The 23,589-nt window shown below is 33.0% G+C and overlaps 2 protein-coding genes across 2 annotated transcripts; one reads left to right on the forward strand and one right to left on the reverse strand.

Annotated features, from left to right (window-relative positions):
* The first annotated feature begins 1,266 nt into the window (after positions 1-1,266).
* On the forward strand, positions 1,267-22,536 carry Smyd4-2 (SET and MYND domain containing, class 4, member 2). The gene is made up of 13 exons (XM_090105438.1): positions 1,267-1,294; positions 3,272-3,469; positions 8,687-8,858; positions 10,618-10,800; positions 11,649-11,795; positions 14,064-14,143; positions 14,619-14,740; positions 15,009-15,145; positions 18,779-19,216; positions 19,552-19,735; positions 20,612-20,824; positions 21,719-21,863; positions 22,093-22,536. The coding sequence occupies exons 2-13, from the start codon at positions 3,272-3,274 to the stop codon at positions 22,276-22,278; spliced, it is 2,205 nt and encodes a 734-aa protein (XP_089961564.1). The 5' UTR covers positions 1,267-1,294; the 3' UTR covers positions 22,279-22,536.
* On the reverse strand, positions 15,594-17,137 carry LOC149911336 (uncharacterized). Its single transcript, XM_090105450.1, has one exon. It carries the CDS (start codon positions 16,649-16,651, stop codon positions 15,830-15,832), a length of 822 nt encoding a protein of 273 aa, XP_089961576.1. The 5' UTR covers positions 16,652-17,137; the 3' UTR covers positions 15,594-15,829.
* Positions 22,537-23,589: the final 1,053 nt, after the last annotated feature.

A 23,589-nucleotide genomic window follows, 5' to 3' on the forward strand; every position in this document is an offset into this window, starting at 1 on the left:
TGCTTTAGATAATTTGGTTGTTCTCTATATAGAGTCTAATCTATAAAGAGCAGAAAATTCTTCTTCAGAGTTTACTGGTTTGCTCTATAAAATAACGTAAGGTTTTCAATGCGGTTTGCGCCTCTTTGATGGAAACCCATGGAGCGCATGTATGCACGTCTTCTATGTCATCTTCGGTTTTCTGAGCTACTGAATCGATAATTTAGTCATCAGATAATGCAAACACGTGTTTACGTGAGTCATAAATTTATTATCGTATACTCCTAAAATTTTTTCAAAGAAACAATAGTGTACTTACATTGTCGGCAAGTTGTTAAAATCGGTAACTTATTTTTGTTTGAACAATAGAGGTAATAAATTCCAAATGATCAAGTTATAAATGTTGTAAAATAAAACGTTACTATGTTCGAGATATAGAGGTGAAATTTAATTATTCGAGTTATAGAGTGAAAATATGTACCAAAATGGCTTGGAGGGACTCGGTGACTTAAAGAGGTGGTACTGTATTACTAACCTCTTCAGGAAGTGTATTTCCAGCTGGATCTATAAAAAAATTACCACTTTAAAAACATCACACAAGACTATTTAAATATAATTTTCAAGTTTTCCTATCTAAGTTAATTAATATTTTCGTAACATTAAATACAAATTTCAGCAAGAATATAATACCTTTTTCGCCGTAAAACTTATTTAAGACGCTGTTTAAGTTAAGAAAAACATTTACGCGACATTGCTATAACAATTTTAAAAGGAGCTTTAATTTTGTTGGGTGTATCGCTTTTTACTTTTATTTTATATTAGTCTTAAATACATAAGTACTTGATATGGTTACTATTAATTTTAGTAATTGATTGATATAACAGACATAGTTATTTCTAATTTATTGTATTTTTGTATTTTATTTCTACAATAATTAATAAATTAAAATAGGTACGTAAACATACACAATTGAAACATTTATTATTATACATGTCTATAAGAGAGATACAAATTTTACGTGCATTAGAAGATTGATGTGAGAACCAATTAAAAAATATCTACAAAAAACATTTCTTTTTTCATCTCTTTTTAGTCTAATGAACTTAACAAAATTAAGAACCTCCACAAAAATGTTCTTAAAACTACGTTCTATATTAAATTTCGTGCCGTATCGATTTGTTCGTATTTAACAAGAGATGTCGCTACTAATTTCCTAGTCTATACAATAGAAATAGATCTCCAGTATTTGGCAGGCAATCTAATTTAGGAACGGTAGTCCAATGCGACTCGGGCCGGCCGCACGACTACTTCAAAGGTAATAAATGTTTATTATTTTTTAATTATCCATTGTTTTGCATCGATAAAATGTTTATAGAAAATCGATTTTTCATCTGCGAACCTGTTTTTCTCGGTATTGTCTGTACCTGTGTTTTAAAAGTGGCGATTTATGCAATGGTTTGATTTTCGTTTTGATGTGATGGTTGATGGTTTAGAGACGAATATAAATATAATTCGTTAAAAACGTTTTACTATTCAATAAACATATGGATACTACAAAGATTAGTGGCTGTGTTTTATATATCGCTTCGCTTTTCCACGATGTGTACGGATAAATGGCGCTTGAAGTTTGCTTTAATTAAAGAAAATATAGGTAGATCGTTTGCAAGTCCATAAAATAAAGTAGAATGCCGATAAAAACTTGCTATTTATTTATTCGATAGACTAGAAAACAAAGTGGATAATTTACTATCTGTGAACAATGTATAGCGGAGATTTCTCTGTATTTTCTAATCTAGGTATTATAATCATATTTATGAGCTCACTTTTGTTTGTCTTTATTAGGTAGTGTGATTTTGAAGTAATTTGGTTAAAATAGTTATCATACAAATCTACTTTATAAAGAGCTCAAATTTAAATCATACACAGCTGTCCCCTCTATCTAAAAATAAGGAATTTTCACCGCAACATCATTATGAGAATTTCAACATCAAAATATAGAGTTCATAATTCAAATTTACATTCACATATAATATCATACACAAAAACAGTCCTTTATACAGAAAACTGCGAGTTGTAATTTATTCTCCTCACGCTCATGTTTGTCGCGTTGTATATTAGCATTCATGTACAAACATTTAAAAAGTTAACAGTTGACAGTCTGAAATCGTCACTCACTAAAAAGCACTCTATTCAATGCGTATAGAATGCATTTTGCTATCGGCATGCCAATGAACTATTACCAATGCATGTTGCCTCCTGACATTTACTGCACTCAGAGTTCCGCTAAATTTAACTAAACGATTTACTATCTAACATTGTACAGGATGCTCTGAGGCTGTAAACTTTTGAGCGCAAATTAGTCATACTCACTGATATTGATAATTAAATTATACTGTATTCTCAACGGGACTTTCGCGTAAATTATTGTACAATATTATGTAGTGGGTTTTATTGAAGTTTATGTCTGTATATTTATGTGCTCTCCTTATTTAATTACTAGAATAGTCTGATGAGACTGAAAATCCTTTGAGGGATCATTTGCAGCACTACTTTTAGGTACAAGCTGGTGTTGTAATTTATGCTGTATGAAAACCTATTCCAATACTTTATTATCTGTGCCTTCAGTCAAGATCAAAATCGGTCAAGATATTACCAAATTCAAACGATTTTTAAAATTCAAACTAAAAGCTAAAATCCAGCAAATTCACAACAGATCCTTGCAACAGATGCACATAAATATATCAGAGATATTCTCTTGAAATATTAAAACGATATACGTCGCTATTTGTAAGCTGAAACCTCGTTATAAGGTGACCTATCTAGTACATTTCCATGCACTAAGAGGATTGTGAACTGCGATATGTATTCCATTCCGTTCCTAACAAGCTCACTGGAATAAAATATACCAGTTTTTATAGACAGGTAAAAGATCATAGCAATGTTTGTTTATCCTGTTGGTTATTTGAACAGTTTTTATGATGTTTTTCTTTATTAAATAATTGAAATCACATAAAGAGTACGGGAATGAATTTTAAATTTAGTTTGTTTATATAACAATAACTCCATTTGAGTTTCTGTTGATATTTTCTGTGTAAGCGCGTACTACATTTCAGGTACCTATAATTTAATCTTTTCAAAAACATGTGTAGGTTTTTATTCAAATTGTTGCCTATCCAACTTGATGTTATTCTATAGATTACCGAACAAAATATCTAGCTATAATACATTTCTGAACCTGTACTATACCCTCGCATTTTATCCAAACTCTATATAAAGTAAGTACTACTTCCAGATGTCCAGAATATACGAACACGTTGACCCCACATACGCAGAGGCGTGTAGTGACGTCACGCTCTGCTCTAACAAGAAGGGTTTCTTCAAGAACTTCGCAGAGGAAATAGTTTCAATAGCTGAATCAAACGAATGGCTGGAGACATTCGAAAAAGTCGCAGATGGGGAGAAAGTTGCTGCGGTTATGGAAAATGAAGCGGTATTCAAGTTTGCTTAGATTGATGGTTAGGTTTCCTTGAAGTGGCTTCTTCTATATACAAGAAATACCTAATAATCAACTTATTCACTAATATTATGACTTAATTGAAATGTCAGGTTTATAAATAACACCTATAGATAAACAATTCACAAGCTTAGCGGCAAGCAAAATAAATCGTAATTTGTCGAACGTAACGATTACCTACCAATACATTTACAAAGGTTACCAATCTTTCCACATTTTAAATAATGATGTTAATATCTTAGATATATCATAATAAACAATTGTCTAAAAATTAAATAACTGCTTCGTATTTATTGAGTACATTGCGAATGCTGCAAAGGAATGCTTTAGAATGCAATATTTCCGCGAAGATAAACCTCCACGTGCAAAGTGGCCTCGAAATGCTTATCCCTGCCAATACAAGACAAAGAAAGTGCTCCATTTGTCTAGGAAAACGTTTATTTTGATTCTAGTTTATATCTGTACTAATATTATAAGGCTGAAGAGTTTGTTTGTTTGTTTGAACGCGCTAATCTCAAGAACTACTGGTCTGATTTGAAAAATTCTTTCGGTGTTAGATTAGGCTATATTATATCATCACGCTAAGACCGGAGCATTGCTGGTAAAACCGCAGAGCACAGCTAGTTAGGTTATATATATTGTGTTAAGTTTTAGCTTTAATGGCTAAAATTGATTGGTGCACTCAAAAGATAGGACAGTATCCCAATAGTTAATTATTTTCTACAGTTAATGAGAAAAAAGTTAAATTCAAAGGAAGTAACAGGATTGAAAAACGCAGTGTTTACTAAATAGTCTGGGATAAAGTAAACAATCTTGTAACTAAAAGAGAGTTTGCGGAAAATGTCATAATGCAAATTTCTTTGTACAGTTCTTCATAACCGTCTGTCTACCTTTACCCTCCTCTGCCTTGGAGATAAATACAAGACTGCCACTTTCTGAATTACTATTTGACGTTAAGAACAACTCAAACCATACCTTAATGCTGCTTTAATTATGTTCATATATCTGATGGGCCCTCTTCACAATGGGCAGCGTTGGCCCAACAAAATATGATCGTCGATTTGCCGCCATTACAGAGATTATGAAAAATCTACAATGAAGGCCGATCACAGACATTTAGGCCCTCTACACTATCGTGATTGCCTCCACTTGCCCAACGCTGCCCAATGTGAAGAGGGCCCATTACATAAGCTTTCTCAAACCATTTAAAACAAATCAATTATCAATACAGAAACCGGTATAAGAAATACAGGGCTATTGTAAGACAGGACGCCCACCGGGTATAATATCACGATAGTCCATTAAATAAACAACAAATTTCAATATTTTCAATGCAACGTAGGTATTTAAGTATTACTGCGCGCTCACTGAAGCGTATTTCTCTTTTAAGAAGTCCTTATAAAAGTTTCGTCTAGACTCGGTGTTATTGAATTCTTCACGCGTTAGCTATACTATTATATTATATATATATTACTATATGAAATTCACAGAACAAAAGCAAATCTATTTTCTCAACTGAAAATCACCATAACAAGCTCATTAATTAAATGTGTTTACGATATTCTAGAGAGCGTCAGCGTTATCAATAAGCAAGGATTTATGCGGTTAGCAATATGCATGTTCATTATTTTGTGCAAGTCTTGGATTTTACATTTTACAGCTGAGAAAGTTCGCTATAACAAGTGCTCATTATTTTTTATTTTATTGTTTTCTGGTACAGCCAGTTTGTTGTTCGCAGTACGGATGTGGCGTGTTTTCATTACGGTCTAGGTATCATTACTGGGATTCCGACTCAAGCCTGGGATTCAAGAGAAGAAAAATCTAGTGTTTTGCGTTTTTAAATATTTTAATGTATTTTCATCTGATTTACGGGACTAGGTAGGATTCTAGGTACAAGTTTCAGCCAATATATATATTGAGTGAAGACTAATAAAAAGTATAAGTAGGGCAGGAAAAGAAGGCGGATCATATACCTAAGTGTCCGAAAAAAAAAGACGTGTGGCACTCGGGGACTGCCGCGGTAAAGCTATTAAGCATGCTATGCCTTCAAGCCACACCTCCGTGCCCGTCGGAGTGGGGAGCGTGAGGTTTTTTCGTTACGGAATTTCTGGATTCGGTCCCCGCGCTCAAGGCCCGCGATAGAAGCTATGCAATAGCTTAAAAATAATGTTAAGACAACAGATACTATTCTTTCGTGTCTTGTTATTGATATTTGAATAAGTGACTTCGTATTTTACTTAAGAAAGTATAATGGATTTATACCGAATTTCCATGATAGACTTTAACAAGAAAGTGATATTTCCTTAGTAACAGCATAATCCTCAATAATAAGGACGTAGTAACCGCTCAGATATTATTCTACCATACGTTAAATTTCCCAAGGGTTTTAATGGATAATCTTGGATAAAAATATAATTCGACATAATTATCTACTGTTAGACGTAACTTTTGATTTAATATTTTTGTGGATAGTCGTACGAGCGTAGATATACCGTCAAGTCACCGTCTGTATGTCCGTAGTGAGTTCACTCGCTAGTCGGATTTGAGCGTTGAGGTATTGTCTAGTCGCTGTTTTACTAACGAGTGCGTAGAAAAGTATGGTCAGTGTGGCCGAGGCAGTGTGTTTTTGAAATCCCGAGATGAACTACCGTTGTATTGTAATACGAGAAAGGGCGTACGAGGACGTACGTTTGTCAGTATGGCCGTGTTAGACGTAACTTTTGATTTAATATTTTTGTGGATGAATAGTTGTCAATATAGCTGTCACTGTCACCTGTCAGAACATGCTTAGCTGTCGAATACTATAAATTGCCGCTTTCCTTTGACTCGGCGCGCTGTGTCGGCGCCCAATCGTACGGATCGTGCCTAGGGGCTCGGACGTTGTTTATACGACGTTTGACCCAACTACCTTCACTTTGCTAATAGTCGTTGACTTGCTGCGATTTGTTAATCAATTAAGTAGCTGTGTAGAATTGCAGTACATTCTAATCACATTTCAAACTATGTAATATGTAACCCAGTCTCGCGTGTAATTTCTATTACTACTTATCTTGCACTAGATCCCATCGCAAGATTATTGCGTTCATAATTTTTTTGATGAAACCAAAATTTTATGTATTTATAATTAGGAGAATATATCGACTAGGTTGCCAGTCAAAATATGGCCGCAAGCAATTTTAATTAATATTCATCATCTTATTCAAATCCTAATTATAAATATACATAAAATTTTGGTTTCATCAAAAAAACTATGAACGCACTAATCTTGCGGTGGGATCTTAAACCATTAAGAAATTCTGTTTACCTAGTTCAATAGTCCGGGATACATCGCCCATTTTTGCAAGTGATTACTATCAAGCTAATTTTTCGTGAGTAGCTTTATTTTGATGAGATGCCCAATAATTTCATGTACGAAACTCTCGATTGTGGTAGCTACCAGAGGAAACAAGGATAAAATATTTTGATTTGATGGTTCTCAAATATTAATTACTAACTGAATGTTTTTTTTTGTTCAATCTCAAGATAATTATCTAAATTATTCGAAAAAATATTTGTCCTACAAAATCTATGGTTTGATCAAAGAGTCCCCCTTTCCAATGTGTATCGATAACGAAGTCATCATAAATGATTACTAACCAGCTGATTTTTTTAATTTCACTTATTTAATACTTATATAATTCAACAGACATATTGTCCTACAAATTGCGTAATAAATATTTGAGAACCGTCAAATCAAAAATTTTTATCCTTGTTACCTCTGTAAGCTACCACAATCGAGAGTTTCGTACATGAAATTATTGGGCATCTCATCAAAATAAAGCTACTCACGAAAAATTAGCTTGATAGTAATCACTTGCAAAAATGGGCGATGTATCCCGGACTACAAAGGATTGTCATTATAAAAATATCAACCCTCTCTTGACCTTGTGGGCTTTAACTGAAATTAAAGAGATTTTATATTTTAATTTTTTGTAAAATGCCTGCTACTTAATTAAAACTAGACGATAAACGCCAGTTCAATAAAAATTCAATTTTACGCTCAAATCCACATTTACAATGAGGCTTTAACTTTCCCAAGTTAAATATTGAAGATCTATAAAAGAGAGGAGTTATCTTTATTCAATCTTCATCATAGCTTTAACTCTGGAAAAAATAGTTTAATCCAGAATTTAATTCATAAAACATCTTGATAAATCTTGATGCTAAAATTTATGTGCATACTAGCTTTCCGCCCGCGGCTTCGCCCGCGTTTTCAGAGAAAACCCCGCATAGCTCCCTTTCCCGTGGGATTTCCGGGATAAAACCTATCCTATCTCTCAAGTTGGATTGAACTGCACATGGTGTGCGAATTTTATTATAATCGGTTAAGTGGTTTAGGAGTCCATTGAGGACAAACATTGTGACACGAGATTTATAGATATATATTATTAAGATTGTGGTAGTAGTATGTGCTGGATAGAGATACCAAGTTCCAACTGACGCGATTGACACGACAACTTATAGATACTTCTAGGTAAGTAATTGTGACTGTTTCGTCGTAAAAATAGCATACAAGTAGGTATAGATAGAGGGAATTCCAAAATAGAACATAGGTCCGGTGCAAATCAAAAACGGAATGGAAATATAAAATTGTACACAGAATGGCTATTTGCTCTGGAACTCGCTGGCTATACAAATATCCCATTGGAATAACTCGGTCAGATTTGAATAGAGTTTTCATACTGGTATATTTTATCACGTATTTCGACGATTTTATAAAAAGGTGTCATGTATTGAGAACGAAAACTTTAGATGCACAACAAATAATCCATTTTTTTTTCTTTCTTTCTTTCTCAAGCTAGCACCTTCAATAAACATATACATATTTCACATTTGAATTAATAAATGCATAGAATTAAAGGCGTTATTCTTTATTAATTGATTATAATAATAATATAGAATTAGTTAAAATTACGACCCACCCAAGTCGAAAAAGAAATACATATCGTTACATCCATCTCATTTCAACACACTCGTATATTTTGTTCCTAGCTTATCTAATTATCACTTGATGAATTTAAAGATAGTATGATGTTTTTTGTTATATTTTTATGTGGTGTTGGTAATTTGGGGATCTTTGGGTGAACTTAATAATTTTATTTTAGTCTATTCTTTTCTTCTATAATATACCTTAAAATCTATGAAATCCAACAGATAATGAGTACAATCTGCGAAGTATTCTCCCGTATCCAGCCGCTGCACCGTGGTAAAGACGCGCGGGTGTCTCACGAGAGGCGCCTCGCTGCTCAAGCCGCGATCGAAGCTGGGGACTTGAGTAAGGCGTTCGGCATGGCTAGCCAGGCTGTGCTGCGGGCGCCTATGACTGGTAAGTGCAAAATATGTATTTAGATACTTTTGAAGAGAGAGTAAAATTGTATTATTTCGCCGTTTACCAACAGCGTCGTCATTTTACAATAGCAAGGCATTTTGTAATATGTGGAGAATCCGTAAACAAAATGTTTGGTTGGATAAGGGGGATTAGGATAAGTTCGTGTTTTTTTTTAACTACACAGAAATCGGTTTACGACCGACTTCTTGTGGACGTTTGGAAAAAATAAATCCTCGGCATATGCCGAGCGTTTGTAAAATGATAACGCCGTTTGTAAACGGCGAAATTATACAATTTGCCATAGCAACTGAAATGAATGTAAAATTTATCAAAACTGTTCAATTTCAATATAATTTAATTCAACTGCTACACGGAACCGTTTCCGAATTCAATAAACCAATATAACGAAAAGGTTTCCACTTCGTCATTTTGTGCATATTGTAAAGTTTACATTTTTCCGCAGAAACCTTTGCTATTGATAACATTTACATCTTTTCTAAGAATGATTCGCTTTGAAATATATTTCAAAACAATATTCATAAAACATAACAACAAAGACTCAATCAACGGAAATAAGCTTGAATAACAGAATAAATTAGCCATATTTAGGACAATCCGCCCTGAATTAGTTCGGATAAAAATGATAAATATTGATGCTCTATAATATCGTACAATCGTCTTATTAGGTCACGTTGCCAAAATAGAATTCTGATTGATACATTTCATAAGATTTGAAAAGATTGAACTAAGAATAAAATATCGCCTTGTAACTAAAGTGTATCTATTATTATACGCTAACAACGCTAAAACAATTTCTAAGAACATACTTGGACAATATGCAACGATAAAGATTAAACACACTTCAATATTTACAAAACTACTTTTTGTAAAGCGAACGCAACTTTTCAATTTCAATATGAAAGCGCTGTATCATGTGTCCTTTGACTACAATTGAAACGAAAAGCAAAAGCAGAGTGACAAATAAAACAGCTTTACACGCGCATCTCTGTATGACTAAAGTCTCGACAAAAAAATATTTACTAAAAGACACTACGACGAGAAATTCCTATGGCGCTCCGACGTAAATCAACTTACCTACAAGATGCGAGGCGCGCTTTAATTAAAATCGAATTAAACAGAGAGGAAAAAACAAGTGCATGCTTCACTTTACATTAGAAGCACAATATGAGCACAATATACAGATATAACCAGTAGGGAAACTTCATACAAAACGTTCGAAATGGCTCACGCACACAGGCAAGCGTGTTTACGAGAATCGTATAAGGGTATTCTTATATCAATTGTGCTGATACTGTTGTATCGGTATATTTTGTTAGAAGTGTGAAGTAGAGTCAGTACAATTTGCTGAATAATGAAACGTTTTTGTATACACGTCAGTGGAAGATGTGAAATTTAAAATAAAAACAGAACATTGCGGTTTTGCTACAAGCGGTATTACTGTATTCCGGGTATAACGATCTACAGATATTTTGGATTATTATAGCAAATTCAATTTTTTCATATCGGTTTACACGGTTTTCCTAGTAAGTCAACTTTTTTATTTGAGCTTTAAGCACAGAATACGTCTTCAAGTTAAAAAATCAAATAAACTGTCTGGGAATCATAATATGATTTGTTAGGGTTGCTCAGGGCTCCTTGTAATAATATCTAAGATTTCTCATGATGTTTTCCTTGCCGTTTCGAGCGTTTCGAGCATATTATTATCTGTTATTCAATAATACTATACATTTTTCAGGAGTAGATGAAGTAATAGACGGTGGTGTCTCTCTCGCTTTAGCGCTATGGGTGAGATCGGAAGTGTTGCTGAAGATGAACAAGCCATATTCAGCTCTTGAAGACTTGAAGCTAGCGTTGAAGGAACGGCTGCCAGCTAAAATGCGAGCCCAGTATTATTGGCGTATGGGACACTGTTATAAAGGTAAGTATTCATTATATTATAATTAATACTAAGCTAATTAATTTGGGTATTACTATGTATGTCGCTTTAAGTTCGTAACTAACGGTTTCCAAATATTTAAATAATTAATTTAGTTTTCACATTTTTCTATTTTCACATTTCACTTCGTCAGTAATAACATGTGAAGGCATATTAAAAACGTAACCAAATCGATATATTCAAAATCAAACCGAATTGTTAACAACCCCCTTCGTAAAAACTTGGAGATATATCAAACGATTACCAGTTAGGCCTATCAAAAGTTTCTTCAGAAAAGAACTTAAATTAAAAACGAAATATAAAAAAGTCAATCATTTGATGTCATTACAAGTTGAGGGCCTTGACCCATTAAACTTTAACTCGATGGAACCTTATATTATCGAAACGGGTAAATTTGGGTCAACATACCCTTAGCTTTAATTCATTTTCGGGTAATATTGGGTAATGTATTCAATTTTGAAAAAAAAATTGTTGTTATAATTTTTGTGTAGAATTTTGTGAAACTGTGATTTTCGGATACTTTCCGTAAAGGAACGATTTTTTTTCATAAAGTTATAGATTTAATTGACTTCATATCCTTTTTTTTTCCCCGGTTTATAAAATTCCGTGGCTTTTTGAGAGCCATGAAGAATGGCCATGAGCCATGAGCATAGATCTGATGTATTCCTCCGATTTCTTAAAAAATCTTTTTTCTGTAAAATTTTTCCCTGAGCTTTCTTCACAAATTCTAAAACAAACTCATAAAAAAGCAAGACAAGGACAAAATTACCTCACATGTACAAATGTTCAAGCCTTTTCCAATCCAATAATTTCATACAATTTATTTCCAGGAGCCAAAGAACCTACTAGAGCAAAAGTGTCCTACGAGCTAGCTGGTAGATTATTGGGAAAGGATGAAGCTGCTCAGAAAGAATTACAAGAAGACATAGCATCGCTAGATTATACTGTGAAACCTAACCCAACATTGAATAAAACAGGTAAAAATTAGATATTTTTTTAAGAATAGGAAAAAATCGAGGCAGGATCCGATTCAGAAAGGCAGAAAGGCACGGGTTCGAATCCCGACTTGTGTTCGAATTATCTCTATTCTTTCAAAACTAAAGTAAAAACTAAACAAAAATTTTAAAGATTTTGAAATATTAATTAATCAAAGGAACGAATAAAAGATACCATTTTGGCAGTTCTTATCAATAACTTGCTTATTTTTACCTTAAATAGTCGAATTATTTCCAAAAGAAGTTGATTCGAACATCACACCATAGATACTCGTATCTTGCGATGAAATTTAACGATTATTATCCTTGTTTAGGGAATCTTTTTACCAAAGCGGAAATTAATTTCTTATCCCTATATTTTCTTGTACGAATTACGCGAATTTTATGAATTAAAAATTAAGGCTCCAATCCAAAAACTTTTTGGGCAAATAATTTTATCGAAGATGCTATTAAAAGTAATATTCTACAAAGAAATCACTACATAGTATAAAACAAAGTCGCTGTTGTTGTCTGTCCGCCCCAATCTATTAATCTATTAAACTACGCAATGGATTTTGATGTGGCTTTCTTTTAATAGATAGTATCTTCGAGAAATGTTTTAATATGTAATTTATTTTGTTTTAGACAAAGCTAGTATTCAAAAAAAGACGTGTGTCACTCGGGGACTGCCGCGGTAAAGCTATTGCATGCTATGCCTTCAAGCCACACCTCCGTGCCCGTCGGAGTGGGGAGCGTGAGGTTTTTTCGTTACGGAATTTCTAGATTCGGTCCCCGCGCTCAAGGCCCGCGATAGAAGCTATGCAATAGCTTAAAAAAGAAGTACAAATATATAAATAAGTATTCAAATAAACAACACTCGAGTTCCACTAGAAAATGTCTACATGCATAACTATCCATAGCATTCCTAAATGAAACGTTTTGTTAAAAGGTCAAAAATATTGTTATTTCGTCCCAACCGTGCTTATATTTAGCTCGTATTTTAAGCCCTTAGTACCGTTTGTCCGTAGAAAAGGGCATTTTTACGATATCACCCTACTATTTGTCGACTAGTTGACGTCAATAAGAATGTTCGTTCATTAATTACTATGAATTAAATGTAAATTAGAAAGCCTGAAATAAATGTGTAGATAATGAAAATCCTTAAATTTTTTAATGTCGAATAAGAAACCAAAAGACAATGTATTATTGAAAATCTGTCTAGTATTTGAATGGGTACATTTAATTTGTCGCGAATTGTATAATTGAAAAATATCAGATTTGAAATGATATAAGCTTTTAAAAGTGAAATCTTTAAAAATATTAATAGAAAAGTTAACTTCCACCATAAATTAGAAAGATACTTTTTATACAACCAAAAAAATCTCTAGTTTCTGTTATCGAGTTTGGATGATAAAAACCAAATAAGTGTAGAGGTACGGAGCCTATGTTTGATCAAATATGATGGATTAGAGCCTGACCTTTTCCACGTTAAAAGCTTAGTATTGAAATTGATGAATACAACTTTACTTTTTATATATTGCTATTCTAAAATAATATTAATATTCGCTAACTTGAAAATGAATTTCGAACACAAATTGATAAAAAGGAAATTACATTGCTTATAAAATTGCAAACAGAATTTTTTCTTTAACGTTATATCGAATGAAGGAATATTTTTAAAGTATTTACGCCTTAGAAGCGTCAATAATCTAAAATATTTGCTGCTAGTATTAATAATAAATAACGTTCATAATCTTATATATAAAAATGAATCGCAAAATGTGTTGGTAAGCGCATAACTCGAGAACGGCTGAACCGATTTCGATAATTCTTTTTTTATTATATTCCTTGAAGTACGAGGATGGTTTTTATGTAGAGAAAACGTAAATATGTACCACGGGCGAAGCCGGGGCGGACCGCTAGTATTTAAATATTTTTAGTTTATTTGATATATTATTATCATAAATAAGTCTGTTTTCACTACAAAATTATCTAAAAATTCTTGTATAATATTACAATATTACCTAGATTTATTACTCGCTGTGCCCTGCGGTTTTACCCGCAGTGCTCCACTCCTTTTGGTCTTAGCGTGATGATATATACGTACTTAGCCTATATTATAGCCTTCCTTGATAAAATATGGGCTATCTAACTCCGAAAGAATTTTTCAAATCGGACCAGTAGTTCCTGAGATTAGCGCGTTCAAACAAACAAACAAACTCTTCAGCTTTTTAATATTATTATAGAAGTATAGATAAATAATTATCACAGGTGTACCGCTGACAGCTGGTGGAAAGCTCAATATACCCGCCTTATCTAATCTCGTGAAAATAACCGAAGAGGAAGAGAAGGTAGGAAATAACACAATACACATTGAATATACAATATCTATAGTATAGGGGGTGGGGGAAAATATTGCGAGAAATTAGAAATAACTCATAAACGTAATTAAGGTGGTATGGGAAAATATAAATATAAATTTTTAAGTATTTAAACTCTACAAATCGTAGACTTTATATCTATTTTGCAGTGTTACACATGACTTTAAATATTCTCCGGGTAATCATTATTAAAAACATTATGCAGGTACATCATTTTTTGAATATTGCAAAGCTATGTACCTTTTTTCAAATACATATCAATGTATTTTTTTACAATTGAATTTCCAGTATATTTTCACTCGTTTCAGTTATGATAAAAATTTCTTAGACATCTTTATACACGATATCATTACAATATGTATTTTGAAAAATAAATACAATAAATTGAAAATAACAACTTCCACCAAATTCCCAACCACCTCTCGGACTATATCTCCCATTGCAGGGACGTTTTGTAGTGGCTAAAGATCAGATAAAAACCGGCGATGTGCTTCTCGTGGACAGCCCTTACGCCGCCTGCTTGATGTCGGATTATTATGGAACCCATTGCTTACATTGTTTCAAACGGTAACCATTATGTTTGTAGTTAAGAAAAAGTTAAAAAAATCTTTTTATTTTTTTTTCTAAAATTAAGAATAATTATGCAATAGTACCTACACAGTTAGTACTCGATACTTAAAAATAAATATTTGAGTCATTTACTTACATGGAGTTAGAAAAAAGATGATTTTTGTTCAGCACTTGAAGCATCCTGAAACTGTTTTTGACTAAGGCTTTTGACAAAATATAAGTTGTTTATAATGCGATGATTTTCTATGTTTTTGTACATTTATAGGTTAGAAAACAGTGAAACCTCCGCACCAATCTGGTGTCCCAAATGTTCTGGGATCACATTCTGTAGCGTGGAATGTCGAGACACCGCCGTGGCCACTTACCATACGCATGAGTGTCAGTTCCTCGACCTGTTTATAGGTAAGAGGATTTTTTTTTGTTAGAAATGTTGATGTTTTCTTGTATATTTTGACAAAACTTTAGGGTTGGGTTGGGGGAAAATAATGAGTAGGTACTGTGATATGTTCGTTGCGACGTAGACACGTAAATCCCAGTCTATAGTGTAATGTGTATTTTCATGTTCTACAAATTATTCAAAGCATTGTACATTATCACAGATGTTGTAAATATCATTAATATAATATAAAATAAAATAAAATAAAAAATAAAAAAGCCCATTTATTTTCTACAAACCAGTTACAATCATTTAAGACTACATATTTTTATATCTACGTTATAGTTACACTTAGTTGATCAATTTACATTAAAAGTAAGTTGGTTGTAGTACATATAATATTTTGTTCGTTAGTTAACAGTATTTTTAGCTTTATTAAATTTTTACTTTATTTTAAGTTTATGAATTATCATTTATTTTCTTATTTCTTTAAATGTTTTTTTTAAGGATTGGCTGTAGAAACCCCGTATTGGGTAAAGGCCTCTCCCAAAAAAAAATTCTCAAATGAGATTGCGTTATGATAGCTGTTGTGTGTATTCATTTGGAGGGTTGTGGTCATTATCTTCCACGGTGACCAGCCGGGTTGGAAGATGTTCTTGGTATCTGGTTCTTGTTGTGCTGTGATCTATGTTGGAGGAGGGGCTTAGTTGTTATATATTCTTGTTATTTACGTTCTGAGTGTTATTTGTTTTAACTGTATTTGTATTTACTAAAAAGTTTAACATGCCGGGTTTTATCACTCCTTCTGATATGCTATTTGATCTTTTGGCCGTCGATTTGAGCTGTTGTTGTTTATTCTTTTTATTGGCTTGAGTAGTTTTCTCAATTTTTGGGATTGTGCTATTTTCAGGTGATAAAGAATGTTTTCTTTTGTGCATGCTTTCGGTAATAATTAATTTGTCGTATTTGATTGTAGCTGTGTTACCCTTTTCTTTCTCTATTTTCAATTGTTCTTTTAATCCTTTTCTCTTTTCTAGTATATATTTCGGATAGTCCGCTTGAACGTAGTAGGGAGTATCTTTTAACATCAGTTTTTTCTTAAGAATTTTTATTTTTATTCCTAAAGTAGAAAAAGTAATTACAATTGGGCGTGGTCTGTCGCCTTTCTTTCCTACTCTCCTCGCTTCTTGAATATCAAAATAATTTAGTTTTATAGAGAAGAACTGATCTATCCACTTGATAATGTTCTTTTCCAGGCTTTCGTACGAGTTTTCTGTTTCCTCAATACCGAAAAAAATTAAATTTCTCTGTCTTGATTGTTTTTCTAAGAAATAGATTCTTTTTTCCTGATTTTCCACGACTTCTTTAAGTTTATTATGCTTTTCTTCCCAAAGACAAAATTTTTCTTCTAACATAGTATTAATATTCTGTGTAACTTGTTCGGTAATATTTTTTCCACTTTCCTGGATAATAATTTTCTGGTTATCCAATTCCTTTTGTATAAATTTAAGTGCATTTAAAACCTCTTCCATGTTGATAAAATAAAAATACGTATACGTATCGATTGCAAACAGATAAGTTCCTCAGCTTCTTTCTACTAGATGGCGCTGTGTGTCGCTAGGATATTGAATCATAGATACGTCGAATCACAATAAATGTTAAAACTTTAAGGTTATGTTGATATATTTTACTCTTATATGTAATTGATCTTCGTTTAAATTATTTAGAATCACTTCCGTGCACAATAAAACGGCATTCGGTTTTAGTTCAAACCATTAAGATTGTTGAATAAGTCCACAAAAACAGTAACACTAATGGTAGGTCTTCGCTATTATATTTTACAGTGAAATGTATTTTTCCGTGTCCATTTCTTTAAGTCTTCAATATATCACAGTAGTCACTCAATAAATTCACAAACACTATCGGTTATTTACCATAATACTCTGTTTTAGTATATTTAAATTAGTTTTTAGGCAGAGATAATGTTTACGACGGCACAGTAGCACCCTCACTAATATATAATAGAAATTACAAGCGAGGCCGGTTTAAATATTAGTTTGAATGTAATTAGAATGTACTGCGATTCTACACAGCTACCTAATTGATTAACAAATCGCAGCAAGTCAACGACTATTAGCAAAGTGAAGGTAGTTGGGTCAAACGTCGTATAAACAACGTCCGAGCCCCTAGGCACGATCCGTACGATTGCGCGCCGAGTCAAAGGAAAGCGGCAATTTATAGTATTCGACAGCTAAGCATGTTCTGACAGGTGACAGTGACAGCTATATTGACAACTATTCATCCACAAAAATATAACAATACTAGAGGTCCGCCCCGGCTTCGCCCGTGGTACATATATCGCAATAAAAGGTAGCCTATGTCCTTTCTCGGGTATCAAAATATCTCCATACCAAATTTCATGCAAATTGGTTCAGTAGTTTAGGCGTGATTGAGTAACAGACAGACAGACAGACAGAGTTACTTTCGCATTTATAATATTAGTATGGATAATATATTTTTGTACAATTTGTTAACATCTATACGATTACATTGTCATGTTATTATTTCTTCGCCCTAAAAAAACTTACTCCGAACAATAAGTTAATGAAAATAATATCTTTAAGTTTAAAATGGGATTTGTTTATATAACAATATGTAAATCTTAATGTAAATATAATCCACGCCAACATTTTGAAATAATAAATAAAGAGGATAAATAACGAAGCAATAAAAAATAAATCTCCGAAAAATACTCCGGAACATGTTACGAAAAATTCCAAGTAATTATTTTACAAAGATCATGTTGAGAAATTTCTGAAGGAATATTTTTAAACCTTATTTTAAACGTAAATAAATTATCAACAGCGGTGTTCAGCTCCTGCTTTGTTACGAAGCTTATTATCCCATAATATTTCTAGATAATGCTAAAAGTAGTTCCTTGTTGAGTTCAAAAGATGCTAATAATTACGAGGCATAAAAATAAATAATGGTGTAATAGAATTCTTTTGCAAAGCTATTTATAACTTTATACAAATTTAACTGGACGATAGATTTGTCACATTTATTTGCTGAAGTACCTCAGAATATTATGCAGATTTTATGTTTCAAGAGAGTATTCAAAGTCAAATCTGAATTATTATTCAAGATGTGCACTTTGTGAGAATAAATAAGTGCAGTTACATAATATTTTTCTAATGGTGCAGAGAAAATTGGCTTGTAACTCTAGAATTCTCTTCACGTTCATCAAAGTTATGCTTTTCTATTTGAGGACCAATTTAAATGTATTTTGTATAATATTATTCATTTGAATAATATATTAAATATAGAATTAACGATGTTTTTTACGACTGACATAGAAACTCTTCTTTTATCATGTAAGAACCAATAATCCATACTAATATTATAAATGCGAAAGTAACTCTGTCTGTCTGTCTGTTACTCAATCACGCCTTAACTACTGAACCAATTTGCATGAAATTTGGTATACAGATATTTTGATACCCGAGAAAGGACATAGGATAGGTTTTATCCCGGAAATCCTACGGGAACGGGTTTTTCTTTGAAAACGCGGGCAAAGCCGCGGGCGGAAAGCTAGTATTAAATATGTTGTAAAATATCTGGGCATACGTCTTTTTATTTACGCTTATAATTTATTTTAGGATCTGGTATGTCAATACTGAGTCACATAGCATTACGAATGGTAACACAAGCCGGTCTAGACACTAGCTTACAAATCCATTCCACTTACATTAAAAATGGCTCAAAATCCGTCGAAGGAACCATTTTAAATGACATAGAAGGAACTAAAAAATCAAGAATAAAAAGTAGAAAAGAAAGACTGAATAGATCGAAAAAGTACCTCAAGAGTTTCGATGACAAAAATATTATAGATGAGACAAAACGTGAAGTGGATGATAAAACAAATATTAATGATACGTTAGAGATGACGGCTGGTCAAATATACTCTTTATGTACCCATTCACAATTGAGAAAAGGTTCCGATTATCTGAAAAGAATAGTAATGGCAATGTTTCTCACTGAATGCTTGAAGAAAGGAGGATTTTTCAGCAAATTGGATAAAGATGCTGCGACCCGAGGTGAGTCGTAATTGATATTGTTTTTCCACAACGCTTTGTATTGGAAATAAAAAAATTTACGGCTTTTTAAAAACATAATAATTTCCATTGGCTTTAACATTTTCTCATAAACTTGAGATATGAATAAATTAAAGTGTAATAAAAATTTAAATGTATTTTTACTTATATAAATAGATGGATTATAAAAATTTCCATCTCATGTGACACCGACATTCTCAAAACGACCGAAGTTTCGCAATTCGCTCTCAATCTTAATTATTTTTATACAGACCATTTTATTAACCAACTTCAAAAAAAGCAGGAGGTTCTGAATTCGACCGTATATATTTTTCTAGCGGAATTGTCAATATGCGAGTTGATACTTCACAACCTACAGCTCTTGCAATTCAACGCTCACGAGATTTACGAAACTGTGCGAGGAGAGCACCAGTTCACGGGCTCCAAGCCGGTGTATATCGCTGTTGGGATCTACCCCACTGGTGCCCTGTTTAACCACGAGTGCTATCCTGCTGTGGCGAGGTAAGATTGCCTTATAATTATATATTTATTTACCTCTAGAATTTACAAAAATGGTATACTTGACAAAACATTAAGCAAACTTTGGATATTTCTATATCTATGCTTATGCTATATTCTTGTGTGAATTTACTTAGTGGTTTTCTTTACTACTACCGATAATTTACTAAACGTTGTTTTAAAGTTTTACCAGTGAGGATGAGAAAATTTAAATATGATTGTAAAAAAATATCTACTCTGATTAATTTAGGTAAGCCTGAGTAGATTAAACATTTCTCTAGTACGGATAATTTACTAAATGTTTTAGTGCCTGCTCTGCAATATTGTAGGAAATAACTCAAGCTGGATTGGTCCACAAAGCGTAAGCAATGACGTGATTGTGTAGTATTATCTTACCTCTGGAACAAAGATATTTGATCCCACGTAAAATCTATTGAATGGAGTTACTTTCATGATTTATGACGTCAATCTATTCATGCTTGGTCCACAAGAAGCAATATGAACAAGACAGTTATAAATTTACAGGTGTATGCAATGACGTCATAACCTAGTACATGGCACATAATATATGGCTGCTATATTTAAAGATTTATGCTCAAGTTTCACATTGGTTAATAAGTACATTTTTAATTGGTTTTGAAACATTTGTTCAACAAGTATTTTGGTATATCCCACAAATAATTTAATTTCTTAAAAATACTTATAAAATATGAAAATAAATAGTATATAATATACTTAGAAATATTTTAATAGTAGGTTAATATGATATTAAAACAAACCGCTCTAAAACTAACTTAGAAAAATTTAAAAAATAGAAAGGATTTCTTAATATTTTTTTTTTATTCATGTAAATAAATAAAAAATCCTTTCCATTTACAGATATTTCGAGGGTAGGAAAATAGTTCTCCGCGCAACCAGACCTTTGAACCCAGGAGAGACAGTATCAGAAAACTACGGACCTCACTTCCTAGTACGGAACCTTAAGGAGAGGCGCAGATCTTTGGCTTGTAGATATTGGTTTAGTTGCCAATGTGTAGCTTGTAAGGAGGACTGGCCCATGTTGAAACAGTTGAACAGTATAACTTATTTGAGGTAAGTAAAATGTAATGTTATTGCAAATTACGTCAGAATTATATACTAACTTGTAGATTTGTAGATAGACCAATAGGCAATAACGATCATAGCCCGTGCTGAACGTATGATCAGTCAATTCGGTACATCGGTTCAGTATGAAATGTTTTATTTTCTAGAGGATTCTAACAATTATCTTCTTTTTATTAGGTGAATAAAGAAAATATTTTCACACTCCGAATTCTATCAATAAACTACCATTGCAATGAAATTCCAATTAAGTGATTCTATCCTATCTTTGTCCTGTACACTTTTTTTATTATTCTAATCCGTCGAACCTAGACCATCTTTGCAATTGTCCTACTTACCACTATACTATACAGGAGTACATGGAAACCTAGGAGATAGTTACACAAAGTGTTTCCGGTGCCGCTCGAAGTAGCCGGAGGCAGTAATTAGATTAATTCATCGCATTTCTGATAAAGTACAATATACGAGAGGAAATAAGCGCTGTCTACTTTCTGTACATACCTGTTGGAAACTGCCGGAAATCTAATTTCCTGCCATTATTATTTTGCTATGTCTTATAAAACTTGGCTACAGATCTTTTGCTAAGGGAAAATTGAGCTTTTGTTTTTATTTTGTACATTATTGGAAACGTTGTGTGCTCCGCGGTTTCACCCGCATTGCTCCGCCCCTGTTGGTCTTAGCGTGATGATATAATATAGCCTATAGCCTTCCTCGATAAATGGGCTATCTAACACCGAAAGAATTTTTCAAATCGGACCAGTAGTTGCCCAGATTAGCGCGTTAAAACAAACAAACTCTTCAGCTTTATAATATTAGTATAACTAGATGTACTTCTATAATCATAGTATCTGAACTATTCCTAAAATTAAGTACTTTGTATTTCAGATGTCCCAATATTGATTGTACTAGCAAATTTCCAGCGAATCCCAAGAGTCTTCCAAACAAATGCTCTAAATGTTCGGTGCCAATTGACCCGAAGTTAATTAAAATCTATTTAGACAATATTGACGATTGCTCTTCTCTTTACCAAGTAAGTAGTTCAGAAAATACTCCTGAACATTGTTAACCTAATGTATTTAGAAATGAAATAATTTGATAGATTGTTAAATACAGTTATAATCCTTTTAATACAAAAATATTTGGTTATCTTTAACTGGTTTACCCATTAATAAGGCAGGACTTACTCTGTAAAAATTTAGTGTATTTTTTGTCAATTTAAAGTTTTCCATACCATATTAATTCTTATCATTTATTACTAGGAAGGCGCAAAACTGATGGAGGAAGAAAAAGCCCAAGAGGCGATATCAAAACTGCGCAAAGGTGTCGATTTGTTCCACGAAATAGCGAAACCTCCGCACAAGGACACACACCTCGCGCAGGAATCATTGAGATCATGTTACGCTACTTCTGGCAATGTTTTCGTTGTTTCTGGGAAATCTACGTAGTTGTATTGTTGTGTAGTTCCTTACGAGTTACGACTTAGGTTACATAATATATTAGGAATGGAATAGAAGGTGTCTTTTAATAATGGTGCATTTACATCAAGCGAGCGAATGCTCATTCTAACCCCACTATGTCAAATTATTTTAGTGTAAACAGCCGTAGAGCATACTTTCGTTGTTCTTAATGCGTTTAAATCGTGCGAGCGAAAAGATTATATTATGCCATGTTCTAATACTGAACATTTTTCAGTGAACAACACTGAATACGAGTTTTCGTTTACACAAGATCACGAAAGAATGCTCTTCCTCCCGCTCTAGCTCTATGTTCGTTTGTTATAAATACATCGAACGCGAAATTGTGACCAAAAAATTATCATGACTCTGATACTTCTCAGTTCTAACAATGTTTTCGTAATCTTATATATAAAAATGAATCGCAAAATGTGTTGGTAAGCGCATAACTCGAGAACGGCTGAACCGATTTCGATAATTCTTTTTTTATTATATTCCTTGAAGTACGAGGATGGTTTTTATGTAGAGAAAACGTAAATATGTACCACGGGCGAAGCCGGGGCGGACTGCTAGTTGTAAATAATAATATGTAGGTGTATTATATAGATCCTTTTATTACATCTAAAGTGGAATGACTTAGACGCAAGATTAAAATATGAGTTCAATGTGTTGTTGTGAAAGGCGTTATCAATGCTATTTTGTATTTTTAAATTCAATCTCGTCTAGATATCCAATTCGCGTCATGCGGGGGAGGACTTAATAAACTTGCGTGTTGAATATGAAATACAAGTGTGTTTACTTGTTGCAGTTTTAGAAACTTATCTAAGTACCTATATTTATTTCATAAATGCGCTACAACTATAAATTAATACCGGCTGATTATTGAATAAATTCATAAAACATTTTGTATAAAAAAAATGATTAAGTACGCCAGTACTAAACAACTTGATACCAATATATTATGGACTTGTAAGCTGGGCACACATTGTTAAAATTTCGCATCGCTACAATAGGGATATGATCGACAATAGAGAATAGCCGAAGGCTTCGCAAACAATATAAATATTGCAAGCTCAAATATTACAATTACACAGGGATATAGCAGAAGCTTTTCGGAATTTTTAATGCAACGTCCTGTACGTTGGACGCTACAAAATCGAAAATATTAGACCGGGAGATACTGACACAAAATTTCGAGTCATTTGTAACAGGATGGCGGTTCTACAGGGGTCTTAGTACGCAATGACAAAAAGAAAAACGATGGTGTGAACGCTGGTACCGGCGGCTTAGTCGCGTGGGCGT

The sequence above is a fragment of the Colias eurytheme genome, chromosome 1 (assembly GCF_061535395.1).
Source record: "Colias eurytheme isolate Ceu_HAF_F1 chromosome 1, ilColEury1 Martin Lab GWU primary, whole genome shotgun sequence".
NCBI lineage: Eukaryota > Metazoa > Arthropoda > Insecta > Lepidoptera > Pieridae > Colias > Colias eurytheme.